The sequence below is a fragment of the Oncorhynchus gorbuscha genome, linkage group LG16, assembly GCF_021184085.1.
Source record: "Oncorhynchus gorbuscha isolate QuinsamMale2020 ecotype Even-year linkage group LG16, OgorEven_v1.0, whole genome shotgun sequence".
In the NCBI taxonomy this organism is placed as follows: Eukaryota; Metazoa; Chordata; class Actinopteri; order Salmoniformes; family Salmonidae; genus Oncorhynchus; species Oncorhynchus gorbuscha.
This window is the reverse complement of record NC_060188.1, coordinates 82,538,172-82,559,561: the sequence shown is the minus strand read 5'-3', so window position 1 is coordinate 82,559,561 and position 21,390 is coordinate 82,538,172. Positions and strand designations below refer to the sequence as shown.

At 43.0% G+C, this 21,390-nt stretch overlaps 1 protein-coding gene across 1 annotated transcript in view; it reads left to right on the top strand.

The window, feature by feature from the left end:
• Positions 1-19,605, top strand: part of LOC123999847 (mucin-2-like) — a 60,125-nt gene extending 40,520 nt beyond the window's left edge. The window contains exon 4 of the mRNA XM_046305858.1: positions 19,404-19,605. Within this exon, the coding sequence (XP_046161814.1) occupies positions 19,404-19,605 (202 nt within the window). The remainder of the gene's footprint in view (positions 1-19,403) is intronic.
• The last annotated feature ends 1,785 nt before the right edge of the window (positions 19,606-21,390 follow it).

Here is a 21,390-nt window from a genome sequence, read left to right as displayed (position 1 = left end):
GTTACAAATTGCACTGCAGCTCGCCAAATAAATGCTCCATTTGTTTCCAGTTTTTTCCTCTAAAGCTGGTATCTGTAAAAGTAGAGGAAGGCTTGTATCTGATGTTATTTATCCAGCACCCGTGGCGCATTAACTGCATATTAATATGCAAATATCATTGTGAGGCGTGCAGGAACGTTAATTAGGGAGCAGCGTTTGGAATATAAAAGTCCTCCCTATTATGCATTTTGCTAATGGCATATTTATGGAACAAAGCTTGAGTTCTAACAGGGAACTCTTTTGCTTGGAGCCCTATAAGGTTTACAGGGACAGCAGTCTAATCAGATCACTGGCCAAACCTCTGTCTCTTCCTCACAAGATGTTGTTTAGTGATGCACCTTTCTTGAGGAAGCCAATAGGGCCCTACACTATGATTAATTAGTTTAATGCATGGAGAAAAAAATGAAGCCACTCTGTGGATGATGAGTTTTGAATTACTTTGAGTGGCTCCTAAGAGTTTATGGTTTGCGAGGACAATCCTTCATATCGTACTCAGTGAACTGCAGATAAGCGCTATAGAATGGCTGCTGAGGGTGCATTTTTCCTCATGTGTTGCTTGCGTGGTTATCATTCAGCGGTGCTCATATACTGTTTGATAGCAATGGCTTTCATTCACGTTTGATGCCCATCCCATGTGAACCTTTGACCTCAAATAAGTCTCAAATGATTTGGAGCTTGTCGATAAAAACCGTCACCCCCCCCTCGAAGTGTAGAGTGTCTTGCAAATGCAGAAGAGTCTCGGCTGGGTCTGCGGGGCAAAGGAGGGAGTAGAGGGGAGAGTAGAGGATTGAGTCACTGGAGCAAGTGTGAACTTGTAATGATCCGTCTCATGGGTTTGAGATGAACGTCCCCTGACAGCGCCTACCAACTCATCGTTCTCCTTCTCTCCACACACACACACATCATGACTCAGCGCTTTCCCGCAACAGAACTCCACTGACACAACACTGGTTGACAGTACTGGGCTCTCACACACTACACTGTCCTCTGACTGACTATGCATCAGAGGAGAGGAGAGGAGAGGAGAGGAAAGGAAAGGAAAGGAAAGGAAAGGAAAGGAAAGGAAAGGAAAGGAAAGGAAAGGAAAGGAAAGGAAAGGAAAGGAAAGGAGAGGAAAGGAGAAGAGACCTGGGCGAGGCAGAGGACTAGCGAGACTGCATGTTGGAAGAAGAAGAGGTGACTCTCCCTGCATCTCAATGTCTCTTTCACTCTCTCTCCTCTCTCTCGTCTCTCTCTCCTCTCTCTCTCCTCTCTCTCTTTTTCTGCTGCTTTTCCTATCTTTTTTTCTCACCTCCTGACTGCGGTGTGCCACGGTGAAATATTAATCTGCTTTAAATATTCATCAATGTGTTAAAATATTTTTTTAATGATAATAGAGTTAAAGGGACAAAACGGCTCTCCTCAGGACTCGTCTGGTCGGTGTCTGAAAGATCCGCGCCAGAGGGCTGGACTGGACTGGACTGGACTGGACTGGACTGGGCTGGACTGGACTGGACTGGGCTGGACTGGGCTGGACTGGGCTGGGCTGGACTGGACTGGGCTGGACTGTGCTGGACTGTGCTGGACTGGGCTGGACTGAGCTGTCCTTGCGACTGAGCATGTTACGCTGTCTGCATGTTAAAAATCCTTAGAGGGATGACAGGAATTTAACGGAATTAAATGCATTTTTTAAAAGGACATGACTCACTCAAACCATCAAGGTCCCAGTTCCTTGCCAGTTCCGGTGCTGTAAGTATTAGCAAAAGGGCACACTGCGCACTGTGCGGGGGTTAAAAGATCAAATGGGTATATTCCCTCCAAAAAGATCCAGTGTGTGAGTGTGTGTGTCCGTGTGTGTGTTTGAGACCAGTGCAAAGTGTAGAATCTAGTAGAAACAAAGCACAGCATCTCTTTCTTGCACTCAAGGGACATCAGCTGTGGTGAAAGAGTCCCCTATCCAGTGGCAGCCCCACCTGTTTAAAAAATAATAATAACAATACAAAAGTTGGCCAGTTTTACATGTAATTCTAGCATTTATTTGTGTCACATATCAGTTTAGCAAACAATGCAAAAAAACTTAACTTATTAAAGCAGCATAAAAACATGGTATTTTTCTTTGAGTAAGGCAGCTCCATAATGCAGCTGTTTCAGAATAGCACAGTGCTTTCTGTGGTGGAGTGCCAGCCAGCGAAAGCACAGAGCGTACTCTGATTATGCTATGATTGGCTCAGGGTTCTGTCACTCATGGGGACACTACATCACCGCTGAATCTATGGGAGAACTAAGGAGTTCAAGTCCACCTGGGGTGGTAACATGGATTGACAGTAGAAATGCCCATCCAAGAAGGCTCAAGGTCATTGGCCACAGATAAAATGATGTCAATTCATGTTATATCTCCCGTGGCTTTGATTGGACTGATCATGTCAATATCATCGGAGTCTCGGTGCTCTTGGACCATTTTACATAAACATTGCAAATTCAACCATTTGGAAGGAAGCAGTGGCTTACTGTCTCAAAACCTGAAAATTGTGCATCACAAGTAGACAACGCTCTTAAACTGGGGAAATCAAATGTTGTGGCTCAGCTAGACGCCACATACAGACAAGCCGTGACCTTCACAACCAACAGACGGAGGAGAGTAGGTACAGTACGTGCTTGCCAGAATCATAGCATGCATTAAGTTGTGTGGATGAAAAAATAGGCAAATAGGCTACATCAGTCTCAGCTTGCTCATGTCTTATTCGAAATGACGCCTCTTATCCACTCCTCCTCCCATTATGCCATTGTTATATTTCTTATATGGCTATCACATTAGTATCTTATTCATCATTTAGGTCATGTTAGAATGATGCATATCATTGTTTTGCTTACTTTGTGTATTATAATCACCTCATGTGCTTTTCTACACCAGGAGCAATAATGTTGTTGGGTCTGTAACCATGTTCGCCAGTGACAGTCACTTCCCATTAACAAAATAAAAATAAAAATAATGTTCAGTAATAGACACATGTAATTCCAGTTGATATTGCAAGGGTTGTTTTGTTTGCCTAATGCGCTGTCTGTGCGTCGATATATTGTCTATAAAAGTGGATCCTCGTGATTGTATTTTCCTTGCTTTTTAGACCACATGATACAATATGTCAAACAGTAGGCTAACCTCTGAGTCTCAACATCTGGCTGAATTTATCTGAACATCTCTCCATTCCTGTCGCTGAACGAATAGGTCTATCTCGTCGCAGTTCGTTTGCTTGCACTTATACTTAGAGCTGTTAATGATATAAGAATAAACATTGTGAATTTACTGAACATAAATGTAATAATGTTTGTGTATGGTTCAAAAGTGAACTCGTGTTGGCATTCATTATTATTGAAGGAGAATGTGGTTCTTATCAAGTAACACAAATCCACAAGGAGTCAGTCAAAAATGTGTTAATTTAAGCAAATCAGCCATATCAGCTATGGTTTTTAAAAAGCAAGTAAATGTGGTTGAATGAGCTGTTTCTCGGCTAAACGAGGCTCCGCCAGGTGTAGGGGTGGTAAGGATTCACTCCATGGTGCTGAAATGAAAGCTCCACTGTTGGCACAGCTTTATGTAGGCCCTAACGGTTTGTGGGCACGGTTTGTCACCATTATAGTGCAATTCATGTATTGTTTATGTTGTATAGTGGCTTCATTGGCATGCATCTAAAAAGAACAAATGCTGAGTTTGCCCCATCAAGATTGACATTCTAAAATCACCACTGTAAGTTTCACTTCTCTTATGACATTTATAATGTGCTTCTGGCTGGCTGCAGAGCTCCAGAGACCCAGAATGCTACCGTCGTCCCGGGTTTTGGGTTCACGTCTGCTTTCATTGGCATCTCCCTCACTTCCTCAATGCGGAGCCTGAGTCTGAGCCCGAGCCATAGCAGGGCTTGGCAACTACATGAAGACATTTTTCTGTGAAAAGGGATAGCTCATTGGATGTGACAGCTGGGTATTTTCACGGATTGATCCTCAGAAATATGTTTTTTGACAGACATCAGGCATGACCGCCTCCTCTATTAGATTGGCTGTGTCACTTTCCCCTCCCATCTCTCTGCTCCGCAGAATACCAATGCATTTCACACCTAAAGAGGGATGAGGGATGATGGGGGAAAGCTTGGTGCATACTCAGAGGAAGGGGCAGGGGAAAAGAGGAGAGGGGAAAGGAGGAGAGGGAAGAAGAGAAGAGGAGGAGAGAGGAAGGGAAGGGAGGAAGGCTGAAGGGAGGCCACAGAAGGTGAGAGGAATGGGTACTGCGTGGGTGGGTTATGGAGGAAGGCTGAAGGGAGGCCACAGAAGGTGAGAGGAATGGGTACTGCGTGGGTGGGTTATGGAGGAAGGCTGAAGGGAGGCCACAGAAGGTGAGTGGAATAGGTACTGCGTGGGTGGGTTATGGAGGAAGGCTGAAGGGAGGCCACAGAAGGTGAGAGGAATGGGTACTGCGTGGGTGGGTTATGGAGGAAGGCTGAAGGGAGGCCACAGAAGGTGAGAGGAATGGGTACTGCGTGGGTGGGTTATGGAGGAAGGCTGAAGGGAGGCCACAGAAGGTGAGAGGAATGGGTACTGCGTGGGTGGGTTATGGAGGAAGGCTGAAGGGAGGCCACAGAAGGTGAGAGGAATGGGTACTGCGTGGGTGGGTTATGGAGGAAGGCTGAAGGGAGGCCACAGAAGGTGAGAGGAATAGGTACTGCGTGGGTGGGTTATGGAGGAAGGCTGAAGGGAGGCCACAGAAGGTGAGAGGAATGGGTACTGCGTGGGTGGGTTATGGAGGAAGGCTGAAGGGAGGCCACAGAAGGTGAGAGGAATAGGTACTGCGTGGGTGGGTTATGGAGGAAGGCTGAAGGGAGGCCACAGAAGGTGAGAGGAATGGGTACTGCATGGGTGGGTTATGGAGGAAGGCTGAAGGGAGGCCACAGAAGGTGAGAAGAATGGGTACTGCGTGGGTGGGTTATGGAGGAAGGCTGAAGGGAGGCCACAGAAGGTGAGAGGAATGGGTACTGCGTGGGTGGGTTATGGAGGAAGGCTGAAGGGAGGCCACAGAAGGTGAGAGGAATAGGTACTGCGTGGGTGGGTTATGGAGGAAGGCTGAAGGGAGGCCACAGAAGGTGAGAGGAATGGGTACTGCGTGGGTGGGTGATGGAGGAAGGCTGAAGGGAGGCCACAGAAGGTGAGAGGAATGGGTACTGCGTGGGTGGGTTATGGAGGAAGGCTGAAGGGAGGCCACAGAAGGTGAGAGGAATGGATACTGCGTGGGTGGGTTATGGAGGAAGGCTGAAGGGAGGCCACAGAAGGTGAGAGGAATGGGTACTGCGTGGGTGGGTGATGGAGGAAGGCTGAAGGGAGGCCACAGAAGGTGAGAGGAATGGGTACTGCGTGGGTGGGTTATTTACCAGTTTGTTTTCCACCTTGACAACTGAATAAATTAGAACAAAATATTTCCCTATGTCCTGACGAATCAAAACCTGCTTTACAATACAACAGCAGAACAGCCACTATATATCCTTCGTCTTCTAGTCTCCTCTGTTATGCCTTACAAACACTTACTGACTTCTGACCAAGATGAACTTTCTGTGTGACTACGTCTCTGGAAGGAAGTCTTCTCACACGGTGCCAACCTTAAAGTCATTCATTAAACATTGACGACAACGACGGTACCTGAAATGATCGTAAAAGGTCGTGGAAAGCCCTGGTAGAGTAGGAAATCACATTAGGCTCCTACACATGAGCGAGAGAGTGAGAGAGAGAGTGCATGTATGTGTATGTGTGTATGTCAGTGGAGACTCCTCAGAAGAGGAAGGGGAGGACCATCCTTCTCAGTGAATTTCATACAAATAAAAATAGTAAAACATTAAAAGAGTTATCCTTTTTAACTAAACTAAATATATTCACATCACCAAATAATAGATTAAAACACACTGTTTTGCAATGAAGGTCTACAGTAGCCTCAACAGCACTCTGTAGGGTAGCACAATGGTGTACCAGAGGACAACTAGCTTCTGTCCACCTCTGGGTACATTGACTTCAATGCAAAACCTAGTAGGCTCATGATTCTCAGACTTACATAGTAATTCAAATGTAGAGAGAGAAAGACAATAGTTGAACAGTTTGGAACAAATGCATAATTTTTTTTTAAATGGAAAAATGAGAGCGATTTCAAAATTTCACTTACTTACGGTAGCTAGCAAATGCAGCTGGCTAGTTTTGCCAACTCAAACACCCGGCTCAAACAGAGGGATGCTATGTTAGCTTTCTGACTATGACTATCCAACACTGGAATGGAACTCTTCCTAGTTAAGGTAAGCTTTTGGTTTTACTAATGTATTGACACGGGGCCCACCGGTGTAACTGCTAAACTGCTTACTGACTGCTTACTGACTGCTTACTGACTGCTTACTGACTGCTTACTGACTGCTTACTGTGCTGCATGATTGTAGCGGATTTACTAATGTGTTAGTTCTATTAGTTATGTTACATTTACATTTACATTTAAGTCATTTAGCAGACGCTCTTATCCAGAGCGACTTACAAATTGGTGCATTCACCTTATGACATCCAGTGGAACAGTCACTTTACAATAGTGCATCTAAATCTTAAAGGGGGGGGGGGTGTGAGAGGGATTACTTATCCTATCCTAGGTATTCCTTAAAGAGGTGGGGTTTCAGGTGTCTCCGGAAGGTGGTGATTGACTCCGCTGTCCTGGAGTCAATCACCACCTTCCGGAGACCCCATGTTGACTATGATATTACTTGGTGGCTAAAATGGTGACAATGATATAGGGGTTAGCGGTTATGTGGTTTGGCTTGGAAAGGTTTTGTTTTTGCCTGGTCACAGACAGCTGATGTGTTGTACATTGAAGTCCAGAAGTGGAGGGAAAAGGTGAGCAAAGGAGAGTCCCATGTACTGTGGCTCCGTTGGTAGAGCATGGTGCTTGCAGTGCGAGGGTTGTGGGTTTGATTCCCACAGGGGACCAGTACAAAGAAAATATACTATGCACTAAGTACTCTCTGGATAGGAGTGTCTGCTAAATGACTAAAATGTAGGAGAGAGTGGAAATGTGAGAAGGACTACAAAGTGGCTGCTATGAAAGTGAACTATGTTGATGTGTATTCATTCTGTTGAAAAATGTTTTGCAAATGGAACAAAACGGGGATAAACATACCTGAATTTGTCCAATAGAAACTCTTGTTTGCAACTGTTGGACTAATGATTACACCCTAGATCAGCTAGATGCAGGCAAGAGTGTGCAAGGCGGTATTGAATGTGTCACTGTCTCTCCATATGTCACTGTCTGCCACCTCAAATCTTTCTCTTGACCTGTGTGCACCTACGTTGTAAACTTTCATTAATTGGCTAGGTTGTAGCAACCTCATGATGGGTAGAGGGAAAATAAGAGTATCATATAGCAGCCCAAACCTATTGATGTTACATTGAGCTGGATGAATGGAATATGAATGACAGTCATCCAGTATGCTGTAATAGAAATAAGGCCATGCTCATAAAAAAAGAATCTGTCTCCCTCATCTTAAATAGCACCGACCTCCAATGGTATGAGTGTGTGGTGGTTGTGTGAGAAAGAGAAGAACAGAAAGAGCAAAGCGTTAAACGATAGACTGGACGTGTGCATTCTGCAGAACTAGATGAGTAGGAATCGTGTTTTTCTAAAGAGGGATTTGTCCGATTCTTTACGCCGACCTTTCGCTAAATACCCTGTCAGTGTATCTGAGTTAGCGGCCTGCGGATGAGGTGGACAATGGAGTAGATGGTGTGTGTGTACACGCGTGTGCATGTGTGTTTGTAAAGGGCAGGGTCGGTAGTGCGCTGTGCTCCTGATGCAATCCATGTTTCCTTCAGGGGCAGCCAGGCCATAGAGCAACAGGCGGCTCACAGGGGAGAGGTGGAAGAAACCCTGTGTGTTCGATTCCCATTTGGATGAAATAGCACAGGGATATGATGCTCAGCCAGCATGATCTGGCTCTTCTCTCAGCGAGATCCACATTATAATTGAGCTACACACACCTTCAAGTGAACATAATAGGATACAATAATGCACACTCTGACATAATGTAATGGTACATGTTGTTATTGCTGTAAACCAGGGATCCATAAATTACATTAATTTAACAGCGTACTCCATTGAGATGTAAAAAATATTTGTTGTATAGTATGTGTGTATGTGACTGCAGGTGTTTATTTCTGAAACTGAAACGTGTGTGTCTGTCTGTGTGTGTGTGTGTGTGTGTGTGTGTGTGTGTGTGTGTGTGTGTGTGTGTGTGTGTGTGTGTGTGTGTGTGTGTGTGTGTGTGTGTGTGTGTGTGTGTGTGTGTGTGTGTGTGTGTGTGTGTGTGTGTGTGTGTGTGTGTGTGTGTGTGTGTGTGTGTGTGAGCGAGAGAGAGAGAGAGAGAGAGAGAGAGAGAGAGAGAGAGAGAGAGAGAGAGAGAGAGAGAGAGAGAGAGAGAGAGAGAGAGAGAGAGAGAGAGAGAGAGAGATAAGGAATGATAGAGAACCCTTGTTTATGCTGTCTTTGGCAATAATCACAGATACTGCTCATGCCAATATTGATGCCAGATGGTATCCATCCGTGTCATGCCATCATGTCTTTGAAACAGGGAAGAGAGTGCCATACATAACAAGAATAAACTGCCTAATGTGGCTGTGTAATATAAATACTAATCACACTCACATCACACCCACAGCTAAATTGGCCAAGCTAAACCGCTTACATTAGCACAATCCCCAATCTGCTGAAATAGGTCGTCTCTTAATGTAAGAGGATGAATCTGCTATTTGGATGCAATATGAGAAGGATCCCACAGACGTCAGTTCAATGTCTTGTTTTGATAAGAATATATGATATATGATAAGTACATTTATTTTTTAGGTAAAAAAAACACAAAATGCCCATTGGGTGATTACTTTTTTGAAAATCCAATCAGTTTTCCATGTTGAGTGAACTTCATCAAATAGATGTTTTGGGTTGAAATGACGTGGAAACAACGTTGAATCAACCAGTGAGATGGTTCGATTTGTCCAATAATGTTAAACTAGCAGATAGACTCAATATCATATATTATAATTTACAGAAACATCTGTAAATGTTAAAGTATTTTGGTGAATAATTCAATAACCAAAAAAGTTACAGACAAAAACTGTTTGTTTACTTCAGCTGACTAAAAGTATGTTTATGGTGGTGGAAGTCTGGGAGAGACTAAATATAAAAAGGAAAGGGAAAGGGAAACCTAGTCAGTTGACCAACTGTAAACATTAAACTGAAATGTGTCTTCTGCATTTAACCCAACCCATCTGAATTAAGAATAGGTCTGATTGCTTTAGGTTAATTATAAAAGTGTAATTTCATATCACTGCACTGTTCCTTTTACAAATCCATATTGCACCTAATGGGACTGCACCAGTAGTTCTCACTTAATGGACTGCACCAGTAGTTCTCACCTAATGGACTGCACCAGTAGTTCTCACCTAATGGACTGCACCAGTAGTTCTCACCTAATGGACTGCACCAGTAGTTCTCACCTAATGGACTGCACCAGTAGTTCTCACCTAATGGACTGCACCATTAGTTCTCAGCATTCATTCCTTCTTCCATCCCTTCTACAGAGCACCATTAAGAAAACGTTGTGGTCAGGTTGATATGCCTGGCCTCTGCTGTCGGTGACCGCCATCCTCCATCAGTCGCCCGAGGATGTCAAGTTTTGTGGAGCATTAAGTGTGTTCCTGCCCATTCCTCTCAGCCTGTTCCCTATTTCCTGCCTCTCTGCACACCCCTCCCCTACCCTCCCCTTCCACCACTCTCTCGCTCCACTCCTCAACCATATTTTTGCCACTCCCCTTGGGATCATCTTAACCTTCACAGTCCGAAAATGTAAAAAGACTAAAAAACAAACGAAAAGAGTAAGCTCAACGTGGTTGCTATGAGTGTGTTCATGTGTGAGTGAATGGGAGAGACAGTTGGAGAGATGCTAAGTGATATTTACCTCTCTCTCTCTCTCCCCCCCCTCTCTCTCTCTCTCTCTCTCTCTCTCTCTCTCTCTCTCTCTCTCTTCCCCATCCCTCCATTCCTCCAGTAAGGTGTCACACCTCTCCTCCTGAAATATCATCGGTATCCTTCCACTCATTCCTTCTTTCTTTCTTTCTTTCTTTCTTTCTTCCATCCATCCATCCATCAGTTCCTTTCGTTCCAGCAGCTATCAGTCAATAGCTCAACAGCGTAGCAGTTAGTCTCAGGACAAACAAAGGCAGTATCCAGCTATCCATCACCTCAACTCGCTTTTTAATCCACCATCACTGAGTAGCCAAACTACCTGTTTTAAAGAGCACGCACACATACAAGCATACACACAGGCATGTTTGCATTTATCTCTCTGTGTGTGTGCACTTTAGTATATTAGGATCCTATGATGCAGCTGGATTAAAGCTACATACTGAAAGTGCACCCCCTCTCGCTTAGATCTACTACTAAATGTCAGTTTGAAAGGTTATATTTAAAGTGGAACTGACAGTGTTTTAGCAACATGAAATCGTATTCAAACCTGTTCATGTACACCCCCAGGAAAAATCTGACAATTAAAAAAAAAACATTTTCTGACAAGCAAGCACTTAGATATGGTCATTTTCATGTTTTCATAAATCCATAGAATGTTTGGGAATGACGTATAGTAAGGCATTTGTGAAAATTCTGTAGCAATATAGAGTGGGAAAGTAACGTGCGTTTGGACAATTGATAGACACTGCAGTAAATAAAATCTAATAAAAACATCTGTCTTGTCCAGGACCGGAGTCTACTCAGACTGGTGCGCCATACCCAATCAGAGCTAAAGTAGGCCTATATGTGTAACGGATGTGAAACGGCTAGCTTAGTTAGCGGTGTGCGCTAAATAGCGTTTCAATCGGTTACGTCACTTGCTCTGAGACCTTGAAGTAGTAGGTCCCCTTGCTCTGCAAGGGCCGCGGCTTTTGTGGAGCGATGGGTAACGATGCTTCGTGGGTGACTGTTGTTGATGTGTGCAGAAGGTCCCTGGTTCGCGCCCGGGTATGGGCGAGGGGACGGTTTAAAATTATACTGTTACATATGCATATAAGCCATTTGCCACATGTGCCTGCGATTCACTTTGAACTGGACTGTGTGTTTATAGGCAGTAGCAACAGCGCAACCGTAGATCATTAAAACGCATTTGCCAAAAGCCACAAAATACACCTGAATGGATTTCTGTAAATATGCAAATACCACAGGAGTTCTCTTACATTTGAGAACTTCACAGTCCTATTGATCAAACAACCATGAAAAGTTAGGCTTTCTGTCCCTTATTTGCACATCAACACTAACAAGATCAACTAATGCTAGCCAGAGCGAGATGAGCTTAAATCTAATGAGGGAAGATGGTGCCGAAGAACATGGCTGACGTTTGACATTGTCCCAACCAATTGTGCAATTTTGTTATTTTTTGCGTTTTGTTTAACTTATTTTTAAACTTATTGTGTACATAATGTTGCTGCTACCGGCTCTTATGACCGAAAACTTCTGGACATCGGAAAAGAGATTATTCAGCTCCGACTGAAATAAACTTTAACGAGTCCAACGAGAAGGATATACGGCTTTCACTGGAACAGGCCCAGATCCCCGCCTTTTGCGTGGAGAAAATACGCCGGAAAAGGGGACGCAGATAGGGGATCCTGCTGAGAAGCCAGAGGCGAGCAAATAAACACCCAATGCCTTCCATTCTCTTTGCTAACGTGCAATAGTTAGAAAATAAAAAGTGAGTACCTACTATGAAGATTATCCTACCAAACGGGACATTAAAAACTGTAACATCTTATGTTTCACCGAAGCATGGCTGAACGAAGAAACGGACAATATAGAGCTGGTGGGATTTTTCATGCACCGACAGAACAGAGACGCTACCTCTGGTAAGACGAGGGGTGGGGGTGTGTGTCTTTTTGTCAATAACAACTGGTGCGCGGTGTCTAATAATAATGAAATCTCTAGGTATTGCTTGCCTGAGGTAGAGTACCTTACGATAAGCTGTCGACCACACTATCTGTCAAGTTCTGACCTTAGTTCCTTTGTGATGTCTTTGTTTTAGTATGGTCAGGGCGTGAGCTGGGTGGGCAGTCTGTTATTTTTTCTATGACTTGGTATTTCTGTTTGGCCTGGTATGGTTCTCAATCAGAGGCAGTTGACAGTCGTTGTCCCTGATTGAGAAACATACTTAGGCAGCCTGTTTTCACCCTTGAGTTGTGGGTGATTATTTTCTGTGCAGTGTTTTTCTTCAACATACAGGACTGTTAGTTTGCCCCCCCCCCCCCCAGTGTTCAGTTGTTCACCACGCTACGCATTGGTCCTCCTCTTCTTCCACCCATGACAGTCTAGCCATGACACCTAGGTATTTGTAGTTGTCCACATAATCTAAGTCAGAACCATCCAGAATAGTGATGCTCGACGGGCGGTTGGGTAGCGATCGGTTGAAGAGCATGCATTTCATTTTACTAGTATTTGAGAGCAGTTGGAGGCCACCGAAGGAGTATTGTATGGCACTGAAGCTCGTCTGGAGGTTTGTTAGCACAGTGTTCAAAGAAAGGCCAGATGTATACAGAATGGTGTCGTCTGCGTAGAGGTGGATCAAAGAATCACCTGCAGCAAGAGCGACATCATTGATATATTCAGAGAAAAGAGTCTGCCCGAGAATTGAACCCTGTGGCACCCCCATAGAGACTGCCAGAGGTCTGGACAACAGGCCCTCCGATTTGACACACTGAACTCTATCTGAGAAGTAGTTTGTGAAACAGGTGAAGCAGTCATTAGAGAAACCAAGGCTGTTGAGTCTATATCCTTCCAGGATACCCTGGCCAGGCCTGCTCGCAGAAGTGTTTTCTGGAGCGTTTGACAGTGATGAGGGGTGGTTGTTTGACCATGGACCCATAACGGACGCAGGCAATGAGGCAGTGATCTCTGAGATCCTGGTTGAAAACAGCAGAGGTGTATTTAGAGAGCCCATTTAGAGGGCCCATGAAGGTGCGCATGTTTACGGATTTGGGGTTGTACTGGTAGGTTCCTTGATAATTTGTGTGGGATTGAGGGCATCTAGCTGAGATTGTTGGATGGCCGGGGTGTTAAGCATATCCCAATTTAGGTCACCAAGCAGTACAAACTCTGATGAAAGATGGGGGGCAATCAATTAACATATGATGTCCAGGGCACAGCTAGGAGCTGGTATGGTGTCTATAACAAGCGGCAACAGGGAGGGACTCTGGATCTCGAACTGTTTGTGCATAGACCTGGATAGTATGACAGAACTCCGCAGGCTTTTGCTTTATTGTTTTCTTTGAAAGGATATGGCCCGTTATAATTCCCACTTATGTACATAGGATATATATGTATATATAATTTTAACATTAAAACAAAAAAAAGATCAATAATATTTGTCCAGCCTTTGCTGCTATGCTTGCAGATATGCATAATATGCTGTGTATTCTATTCGGCCCGCGGACCTTTAGATTGACATGTGCGCTAGCCTATTGGGCACGTTATGACTGACTTGTGATCATTGTCCTTGCTAGTTTGTATTCGCATTCCCAGCCGTATTTACAGTCGTGCGTTTTTGTTCAAAATATTGAGTCGTTGAAACTGAAACAGTGAATCCCGAATGTGTGGATGCAGCAAGCAATGTACCAGGCCATCTGTGATTTATAACCTGATAGCAGTATTTTTTGGGACTACCAAGAAATGTATTGGTGAATTTAATGAATCATGCATTGAACTGCATCCATCTATTTTGCCAACAATGTCTTACTGTGTGTCATGTAAGTTTGAGTCCAATAGAGCCTATTTTTAAAACCTCTTATAAAGTTGGTTTTGAAGCATAAACTGGGAATTGTATCTTTTATATTATGAGTGTCTGTTTGTTTCATACCTGAAAGTAGTTAAAATTGTGTCAGCCACTGTTGTCCAGCAGTGCTTGATAACATACTGTTGGAGAGACTAAACTAATAGGATAACAGCCTACAAAATGGCACCCCTCTGGATACGTCATAAAAAACCTAAACAACGGCACTTTGGTCTCTATGACACACATTCTTTATAGCTCACTACACAATCTGCCCGTCCTGATGGTGTACTCAAGTAAAAAGAGAGACTATTTTCAAAGAATGGTCACAGTTTGGGAACTGAATGCCAATGAGGTACTTGGTGGAACAGAATGCAAATGTGTCCAAGTCTCCAGGTCCAGGTATAAGAGAGAGAGAGAGAGACGGAGAGACAGAGACCAAGAGAAAGAGAGAGTTAAAGCCCCTGAGCCTTTAGCAAAATGTTCAGTTTAGTTTCCCACTAAAACAAAATGTTATTTTCTTTTAACATGTTTAGTCCCGGTTCCTTGGAGAGAACTACAAATATATATGCTGTTTTCTGCTGGTAAATGTGGAATAAATTCTCCAAGTGTATAAGTACTTTCTGACACCTGCTGATGTAAAAAGGGCTTTATAAAATATGTTTGATTGATTGATTGAAATGTCCATCACCTGCTGTTCCTTAACTGCTAGCTACTCCTAAATATGAATATTATATAAAAGTCATGGGTTGAGACATACTGAATCTCCCACCTGAATCAAACAACTCCTACATGATGTCCCCTGGAATATCATCAAGCACAGATGGTGAGCATAAAACTTTATTGCCTCTGTAATTGTACAATCTAATTTAATCTCCAATACATAAAAAACAGGTAAACACTGAAATCATAAATGTAGTGATCCGTGTCACTACCTCACAGGAGAGGCATTTGAAAGTAAACATGTTTTTTTCAAAATGCGTTTTCGAGCAGAAATGCCTTCTTGAACATGTGAACTTTCATGTGCCTTAATAACAAATGTGTATGCCATCTGTAAATACAAATACAATTGTTAAATTATAAACCTAGTTGGTTTAGCCACAGAAAAGACAGGAACGCTCCCACTAGCCATGATTGGCTGAAATAATGGATGGGCTGGACATGCTGTTTGGATTGGTATGCCATGTTGCACTCTTCTGTCTATAATGAGCTGCTCAGTATGTGTAGGTAATCCTTTCTAACTCAGATGTCTTTTAAAGATAGCTCTCTTTCTGAAGGACTGAGTTTTGAAATCAGTGGAATGCCCGGTGGAAGCAGAGTATGATATCCAAGAGGATGGAGAAATTTCAGGCGTTTGATTGCAAATGCAGAGGGAGTCGAAGGCTGTTGTATAAAATACCTGTCTCCAAATTACATCTTCAAACTAAGGGCAACCATGGCATCCGTGACAGAAAGGGAGAAGCGTTCATTGTGTATACGGGTAAGAGAGTCTACCTAGCTACATTGTATTATACGTTTGTAATTTTGTCAGAAGTCGTTCTCATTGCAACTTAAAGCAGCTAGCTAACATTACTGTACATGTATGAAATGTTTAGTAATATTATTCTACGTCTAAACAAGACTCCACATGCAAGTAGCTATTTCACTGTACCTTTGACACTTTCTATATCCTGTGCATGTGACAAATGAACTTTGATTTTATATGATATAGTGTGTGTTTACCAGAGACGGTAATGTGAAGGAGAACATGACCTGCACCAAAGTCAAATTAGGATTTAACGTTAGGCCAACGAGAAAAGTTCCAACAATTATCCAGTAGAATGCCCTGCTTTTAATTCATCACATTTACAACCATAAGCTATTTTTTCTAATTATCTTAACTATTAATTATATTAACTTGCAAATAATGACCTTGTTGTGATGAATGACAACTGTATACAGACATATTGATAGACGTAATATAAACCAGCCTTTAGTCTTGAAATCTTTGATTGTTTACACATGTGACTCCTTAAAGAGATGGATGGGTGAATGGGTGTACACAAAGAAGAGATCTCCAGTAGGTGTACCAAAACATTCAAGAGCCTTTTTCTCAAAAGTGGGGTTACAAGTTTATACATTTTCAAAGCAGAATTACTTTCCCATTGTTCCTTACCTGTAGTGTATGATATTCAATTGTATTGCTCTGAGTCTATTTCAAACGTTGCTACATAAAACCGAGCTGGTCGGTCACATTTTACTATCCAATCCACCGGAGCCCATTCCCTTTGGACAAAATGGTGTTTCATCCTGGATGATCAGACACTCATCTGAGTGAGTGAGTGTCACTCTACCCTTAATAGAATTGTTTCAGTCAATAGTTTGCAGTTTTCTTGTGTTTATTTTCTCTAATAATATTGTCAGGGCAACAATATGCCATAAGACCTAAGGGTTAGGACGACTAGTGGGGTTGTGACCAGAACGATGCTGATTCAAGTCTCTGGTGCGGTACGTTGTTGTGGTGCCCTTGAGCAAGGTCGCTACTATTTCAGCATACAACCGGTACCCAGTTGTGGAAACAAACCAACAAAAATAGTTTAAAAAGTACAAGTCTCAGAAGATATAAAACTTTGCAGAGCAAGGTCAGGCCACTCAGTAGAATGGGATGGCTTCCTGCTAAAACCTTTTCAGCATTGAGAGGAACATTCCCATTTATTTTATTGTTGACTTTGTAATCTCTTTGATCCTCCTTTCCCTAGTCCCTTTAGGCTATAGCTGTGTTCAACATAACCCCCCTACAATAGAATCAAGAAAAACGCAGAAAACTGTCAAATATTTCCTTACAGTATATGATAACATCTTACAGTATTTTCTCAAACTTCTTCAAATAACCATGTCTTCAAATATTTTCAAAAAGATCTAATTAAAGATCAGATTAAATGCATAAACACCGCACACTGTATAGATGCATATCATCGATAAGATCCCATGTAAATAATCCCATACCTATCACTTTCTCTTAGATCTCACTATCGGAATCTGTGTGTGTGTGTGTGTGTGTGTGTGTGTGTGTGTGTGTGTGTGTGTGTGTGTGTGTGTGTGTGTGTGTGTGTGTGTGTGTGTGTGTGTGTGTGTGTGTGTGTGTGTGTGTGTGTGTGTGTGTGTGTGTGTGTGTGTGTGTGTGTGTGTGTGTGCGCGCGCGTGCACGTGCGCATGCATGTGTTGTATTTGGTGCTTAGCTTCTTGACACAGCACTGTACTGTAGTCACTACGTAGGCTCCTCATTGCTCGAAGTTAGCCAAGTTAATTAAGGTTGAGGGAGGACAGCTCCCTCCAGTGCCCTAGAGCCTTGATCACGCTGGGCCCACTGACTGGGGCTATTCATTTGCACAGAGGAACACATCGCGAACACAGGACATCTCCCCGGGGGAGTGATGTTGGGATAGTGGTGTGTGTGTGTGTGTGTGTGTGTGTGTGTGTGTGTGTGTGTGTGTGTGTGTGTGTGTGTGTGTGTGTGTGTGTGTGTGTGTGTGTGTGTGTGTGTGTGTGTGTGTGTGTGTGTGTGTGTGTGTGTGTGTGTGTGTGTGTGTGTGTGTGTGTGTGTGTGTGTGTGTGTGTGTGTGTGTGTGTGTGTGTGTGTGTGTGTGTGTGTGTGTGTGTGTGTTAGGATGGGGCAGAGGGAGTAGGCTACTCAGCTAGTGTTTGATGCTGCCTCTCCACTATTTATGCTTTGCTACAGTTGGTCTGTGTTTTTGTTTGAAGCTTTAGCAGTCGCCACACAGCAGACATCAACGCGCTTTATGAAAAGAGGTTTAGTTTTGAACTGGCTTTTCACCACCTTCTAGGCTACTGTCTGTAGTGTATAGTGGGGATGGATCCTCTTTGACATACCCTGTCTGTAATGTTCCCATTTAGTGTTTCTGCCTGCTGTTTGTCCACTCTACCTGCTTGCGTCTGTCTGAGTGCCTGAATTCCTAAATGTGTGTGTGGCAAATTCTGACAGCTAGTATGACTCGAGAGGAATATGAAACTCCCGTTACATATCATTGTTCTGCAGTTGTTGCTCTTCTGAAGCTCAGGGTCCTGCTGTTGTGTCAAGTCTCTCCCTCAGCATCTCTCTCTCTCTCTCCTCCCACTGAAAGAGGGACTCCTCACTTCATCTAAGCATCTCTGCTGTGATGAGAAACTCTACCTAGCAAACTAGGACACTCACTGCGTAATCAGCAAGAATCAGCAGGCAGAAAAGTCAAAAAAGAGAGAAGAAATCTGTTTGCAGTGGGAAGCACAATTTCGTATACTGAACGTGCAACTGCTGACAAAAGTAGTTCAGCCAGTAAATATTGTCCATATAGGCTTTTCTTTATCTACAATGTGTTTATTTATTAATGCCTCACCCGAATATCTTAAAGACTGTGGAGGAGGTGCATCAGAGTTTAAAACTGACGCTACTCCTACATACTGGGTCCATCTCTTATGACACAGTATCTTAGCTGCCTTTTATTTGACTTATTTCTTCCCTTCCTTTTTCTACCCCTCTTTTGGTTCATTCACACTACAGAGTCAAGCTGAACCAAGCCGAGCCAAGCTGTACTCTGCTGATCTGCTTACTTATCCAACATAGTTTCTGGAACCAAGCACACTTAGAAAAAAGGGTTCCAAAGGGGTTCGTCAGCTGTCCGTATAGGATAACACTTTTTGCTTCCAGATAAAAAAAAAAATGTTTGGTTGCAGGTAGAACCCTCTGTGGTAAGGGTTATACATATAACCCAAAAGGGGTCTACCTGGAACCAAAAGGGTTTTTCAAAGGGTTCTCCTTTGTGGACAGCCGAAGAACCATTTTAGGTTCTAGATAGCAGCTTATATCTAAGAGTGCAGGAAATGACAATGGGTGCGTTGGTAAATTGCCTCCAGTGTCAGAGTGCACTCTGGGACATTCATAAATTCAGAGTGTTGTCAGATTTTCAGTTTGTAAATTCCGAGCCATTCACTATTAGAGTGGTCGGAGCACATACTGGACGCTCTGGCTGCTTGGGCTGAAGAGTAGGGTTGATCCAAGAGTTCTGATCTCACAACTGCAGTCAAGCACTGAAGTTAACTGGCTAAAGTTGGCTAGCTTGCTAGCTACTTTCAGACATAAATGAGAGAACACTTCACTCTGGCAATTTTTTTCTAAGAGTATACTGTATAAGGGTTAGTGATTGTAACTGTGTTACTGGCAACAATTGAATTGTGTTTTTTTATGTTAACTGAAACCTGTCTTAACAACTGGTTGTAGGTAGTTCGTAAATGCATCAATTATTCTGCGCTCTGAGACTATTTACATTTACATTTAAGTCATTTAGCAGACGCTCTTATCCAGAGCGACTTACAAATTGGACTATCAAACCAGAGTGCACTTATATCACAGTTGATTGCCAGAGTGAATTTATGAATGCACCCAATGTGAAAAGCAAATATCCAAGCCAGCATGGTACAGTTTTCAGGTTGACATGATCATGTGAGATGAGTATTTGTGACTTAAACCTTCCTTCTCTCCCTCCTTTGCAGTGTGGAGCATGACTTCCGACTGCAGGAGGGGGCAGTGACCCGCACGTGGAGGGTAGAGGACCCTCCAGAGGTTTCCCTCCTGCCCACTGTGACCCCTCAGCCCACCACGCCACACCGCCAGGAAACACCCCTGCCGGTGACACTGGCACGCCCCCCTCACAGCGGCAAGAAAAGCAGGAAGAAGTGCTTCTGGTTCTTGTGAACTATAAACTTTGGAGGGAGGGTGGGATAGGGAAGCACACAATGAATAAGGCCACTCCTTCTTAAGATTGTGAAGGACGGAGATGGATACAGTACTTTACATGCTTCCTCTACAGACTGTGAGGGTCTGAATGGTAGTGTGTGAAGTGTGCGGCCCTGATGTGGATGGAGAGGGAGAAAGAAAATGGAAGCTCAAAACAAGTGTGAGAAGAAGCAGTAAACAAGAGAGTTTAAAAGAGATATAAAAGAGGTATAAAATAGATATAAAATATAAATAAAAGAGGTATAAAGAGAAATCAAACATAAATAACAGAGGTATAAAATAAACATAAAAGTAGTTAAAGGACCTAGAAGAACCGTAGTGTGTAGATGAATGGAATCTGTGCTGTTCCTGGTGTTGGAACTTTATAAAGTGAAGAGTGAAACGAACATGCTTGTGTTGTAGTTGCACCTCAATAAATGCCTCTTCAGCACTTGTGGTCAGTTTTAAGTGCAGGGAGGGAGGTACTGTAAAGGCAATTGTTGAAGTGAAAGTGTAGAAGGTGAAAATAAAGGGTAAGGACAAAATGAAGGTTAAGAAAGTGAGGAGGTATAAAAGGTTAGGGCATGGTGGGATTAAAAAAGATCGGAAAACAATGAGTGTACAGAGAGAAGAGTGGAAGGATCCATCCGCATCACTAATGGACAAATGATGGTTAGAACACCAGCTTTTATACCCTGAGACGTTTCAACAAATCAATTATTATGATGACCCTTATTCAAAACTTTTAATAGAATTGATTATACAAAAACCACACACATACATACAACAAGACAGGCTGAGAAACGCACCAGGAGGAAAAGTGAGGGGGAAAAAACATATTAAAGTGTACATAAAACACAGAGTTCTACTGGTTGAATTGCTATATTTCAGATATGGATTACTGCTCTATAAAGTATTTTACAACAACTTGTTTGGGAATATTGTCATTAATGCTGTCATTGATTTTTTACAAGATGAAGTCTTGTGATGAGTCACAAGTTGGTATAGCTTGTTAGCAGTGGTTTTTGTCGCCGGGTAACTACAGAACAAACACCTGTTGCCTGGCCTAAACACAATTAGCGTTGTTACCTCGTACCCCTGCACATCGACTTGGTAGTGGTACCCAGTGTATATAGCCAAGTTATCGCTGCTCATTCGGTATTTATTCCTCATTATATTATTTTTCTATTATTTCTAATTGTTTATTTCTGCATTGTTGGGAAGGCCCCTTAAGTAAACCTGTTGTTTACAAAGCATTTGACAAAAACAATTTTATTTGAGCTCCACTGTTATAGCATCCCACTCTAGTTCTCTGTCAATTCCCACCATTCGGAGTTAGCTAGCTGAACTTTTGACTGTCTTTGCTGGCTAGTGGGCTAACTGCACCACAGGTGTTTTAGCTAGCAACCTTTGGGCTAAACCCCCATTCGGTTTGTTTGGCTAACACGAGCGGTGCTGTTTCTTCACAGTGTGTTACCACACCATTGAAGCACCATCCCTTTTACATTAACCTAGCCATGCATTTCTACCTCAAGCTACTCGAGTCAGAAATTGGTATTTCACGCGATGGCTCAGCTAACTGGCTATCGTCATTTAGCCAGCTAATTACACTGAACAAAAATATAAATGCAATATAAACGCAACAATTTCTACGATTTTACCGACAAATCAGTCAATTGAAATTCATTAGGCCCTAATCTATGGTTTTCACATGACTGGGAATACAGATATGCATTTATTGGTCACAGATACCTTCAAAAAAGG